Source organism: Camelina sativa, chromosome 7 (assembly GCF_000633955.1).
Source record: "Camelina sativa cultivar DH55 chromosome 7, Cs, whole genome shotgun sequence".
In the NCBI taxonomy this organism is placed as follows: Eukaryota; Viridiplantae; Streptophyta; class Magnoliopsida; order Brassicales; family Brassicaceae; genus Camelina; species Camelina sativa.
Window position 1 is genome coordinate 7,692,919 of NC_025691.1, and position 3,341 is coordinate 7,696,259.

The following is a 3,341-nucleotide window of genomic DNA, read 5'->3' on the forward strand; positions in this document are numbered from 1 at the left end:
GCAGTACGATTATCCTCTAATGCTGGCTTCTTTAATTCATCACTGTGAGATGAAGACATCTGTGAGGGATTTGTTGCAACTGCAGATGGAACTGTAGCAGATTTCTCTCTTAAGGGTTCCCTAGAAGATGGTGTACTCGGTACTGAAGACTGGCTTGAAGAATGCATTCCCCTGAAAAACCGTTAGAAGTTTCTCAGACAAAGCAGGTACACCAATTGAAAAAAAAAACTATCATAAGAATTCAGTGTACCACAAGGCTCCGGCAGGAAGGGTAACAGACTGACTGTTGCTGTCATTTGGAGGAGAACTTTTAGCGACAATATGTGCATTCTGCATAGGAGAAAAGGGCGAAAAAGAAAGAAACCAAAAGCAGAATATATCATACATAAACACATCTAGTTCTCATATAGTATAACAGCATATAAATATACTGACAGCAGAAACAAATTCAAGAGGCTTCAGGAAGAGCGAGCAACTTACATTCAAAACAACTTTTGGAATTTTTTTTGTGCTAGACTCATTATCAACATACTCATCAACTGGTGGAGGTAACATGCTCCCTGAGCGCCGCATAGAATTATCTCTCCAACCAGTAATTTCTTGAACCATTCTCCTATTGAAACAGCAAGAGAATCAGATAACCACCAACGAAGCACAACATATAGAGCAGAAGAAAGGACTGATGCAATATCAAATCTCTTCCAAGCCTCATAACAGATGAAAGTTAAAAGAAAACCAGCTACTGAACAAGTTCACATCTGCATCTACAAATATGTATTAAGGTCAATTAAATTATACTTCACCAACAGAGCCCACTACCAGCATTACCGAAAGAAATAAACACAATCTATTTCATTTAACTGAGAAGGCAAAGCATAATCAAGATAATTGACGTTAATTTACCTCATGTGCACTGATATGGTCTCATCTTTTGTGAAACTATCCTCTTGGGCACCAAACTCATGCAAATAAAGGCATTCGGCATTGGTGCAAGGCTGCAGAAACAAAAAGGCATCCATGAAACACAACTGGATTTGTATTTAAGTATTTAAAGGGAACTAGTGAGCGAATGCAAGAAAATATCTGATTACCATATTTCTCAACCACGCATGACAATACTTCATGGTCCCAAAACATGCCCTAATGCCATCCAAAAAATATTAGAAGTTGAACCACAGAATCCACAACCTACATAACTAATTTTGAAAAAACGGAAACATCACATACTTCAAATTTCTACCATCCAAAATAAATCCATGTACTGATCGGATACATCGAATTGCTTCGTCCTCTTTGGAGTAAGTAATATATCTGGGAAATTTTAGTTTTGGGGAGAAAAAAGAAATGATGATGTTAGTTCAATGAAGTTTAACATGTCTAACAGACCACAAAAAGAAAGGAGGTTCTGCTTAGCTATATTGAATCAAAAATATTTAGTACATCCTAGATACCACTATTAGAATATGTAAGGAAATTCGGATACATACACACTGCAAGTATTGTTTGGAAATTGTTGGACAGCCCCAGCTGCAGTCCGAGACATTGCTACTTTAACGACTTTTCCATATTGACCAAAGTATTCTCTTCGCTGAAAAAGCTGCATACATAAAAAACCAGATTAATGAGACGAAAAGGTGATCTCTTTTCAAAGTAAATGTGAGTGCAAAGGAGATAAGTTAGGCTGTTTAAAATTACATCTTCATCTGCCAGATCAAAAGGCAAGCTCATAACGTAAACCAAATTTCTCTGGATGACTCTCACACCAGTTAGATCTTTCTTTCCCTCTGAAGGTTTAGACTTCACTTTCTGTGACTTTTTCCGGTCATTGTTAAGTTCAGCAAACAACCTGGTGAATTATTAGAAAAGAAAAAAGGAGGAAAAGTTCTTTACAGTTTTAACAGAAACAAAAATAAAAGGCTTGCTTTCAGCTTCAGAACTACCTTTCACAGTTGAATGTCATCCCAACAATCTTTTCCTTATCATAAGGGGTACGACATGCAGGACAGCGACCCTCTGTCTTATCTTTCTCAGCCATCTCTATAATATGATGCCAACACCAAACACATATCTGCACAACGCACAGGTATTTACATTAAAAAAAAAAAAGGGTTATAGATTATATATCACCACAGTGGCGCAATGAATAAATCAAACATAAACGAACAGGTAAACAAGATAAGAATGGGTAATGTCAGTCTTAAACATCGATAATAACAAAGGGTGCATTCTCAAGATACCAATGTAGGTCAACCAAGATGAAACAGTTAAAAGAAAAAGATCTAAAAAGATTACAAATCATGGTCCTTTCCAACAGAACACAGTTCCACAGAGGCATGTGTAAACAATATATACGTCCTAAAGAGTTTAAACAGAAGCTCAAATTCTTTTCATGACTATTTGGTATTTAAACTGAAAAACAATATGCAAAAAAGAAACAAACTGCTCATAGCAAATTGCATTGAAAGTAACACCCTCAAAGAAACATATAAACTGGAAATGATTTCAGACTAATAAACCAAGAACACAAAACACATTCGGCTAAAACAGTGACAAAGAAACAACGTCTGGTGGTAAGCCACATATGAAGGGGTAGGTTGTTATCTAACCTGATAGCCACATTTACAAGGTTTAAGATGTTGATCAGTCAAGTCCATTTCCTCAGCACAGAGAGGACAAGTCTTTTCTCCTTTCTCATTCATCGTTTACCTAATTAAAGATTTAATAAACAATTATTAGAATCAGAACATAAAAAACCCACAATTTTTCCAATTAATTAAAAAAAAAAAGAGAGAAAACTAAAGCAACTATAGACTCTTAAGTCCATAAGTCTGAAAACAAAATCCCTAAACCAAAAACACAAAAAAGGAACAATTTTTTTTTTTTTTTTTTTTTTTTTTTTTGGTTCCAACTCTCAGAGAAACCTTGAAAAGATTATTAACAGCAATGTAAAACCTTAACCACTCCAAATTCCGACGAGAGACTCTCTTAGAGAAGAAGACAAAAAAAACTGAGAATTTGGTGGAGGAAATTGTGAGTCCGTACCTTTGGAATCAACGAAACAAAAACCCTAATCCGTACGTTAGGGTTTGAGGAAATGCGAACTGGAGAATTCGGTGGTGAGATACGAGAGAGAGAGAGAAAGTAAGCGACGGTGTTGTTTGCGGAAGAAGAAGAAGAAGAGATTGAGAGAGAGAGGAGAATCGAAGATTTTGAGGAAGAGACGGAAAAAAAAAAAAAAAAACTGGTTTTTAAAAAAACTCTTCTCTTTTCTCTGTGTGTGTGTGTGTGTGTGGCTAAACCTTTGTTCGCCAATGGCTGGTGTTTTTTTTTTTTTTTTTTTT

The 3,341-nt window shown here is 35.9% G+C and overlaps 1 protein-coding gene across 1 annotated transcript in view; it reads right to left on the reverse strand.

Annotated features, from left to right (window-relative positions):
- LOC104700672 overlaps nt 1-3,333 on the reverse strand; it is an 8,130-nt gene extending 4,797 nt beyond the window's left edge. The window contains exons 1-10 of the mRNA XM_010416207.2: nt 3,043-3,333; nt 2,607-2,706; nt 1,941-2,068; nt 1,696-1,846; nt 1,488-1,597; nt 1,228-1,311; nt 1,092-1,140; nt 904-995; nt 481-613; nt 251-330 (exon numbers count right to left, since the gene is read on the reverse strand). Coding sequence (XP_010414509.1) covers nt 251-330; nt 481-613; nt 904-995; nt 1,092-1,140; nt 1,228-1,311; nt 1,488-1,597; nt 1,696-1,846; nt 1,941-2,068; nt 2,607-2,699 — 920 coding nt within the window. The 5' untranslated portion in view covers nt 2,700-2,706; nt 3,043-3,333. The remainder of the gene's footprint in view (nt 1-250; nt 331-480; nt 614-903; nt 996-1,091; nt 1,141-1,227; nt 1,312-1,487; nt 1,598-1,695; nt 1,847-1,940; nt 2,069-2,606; nt 2,707-3,042) is intronic.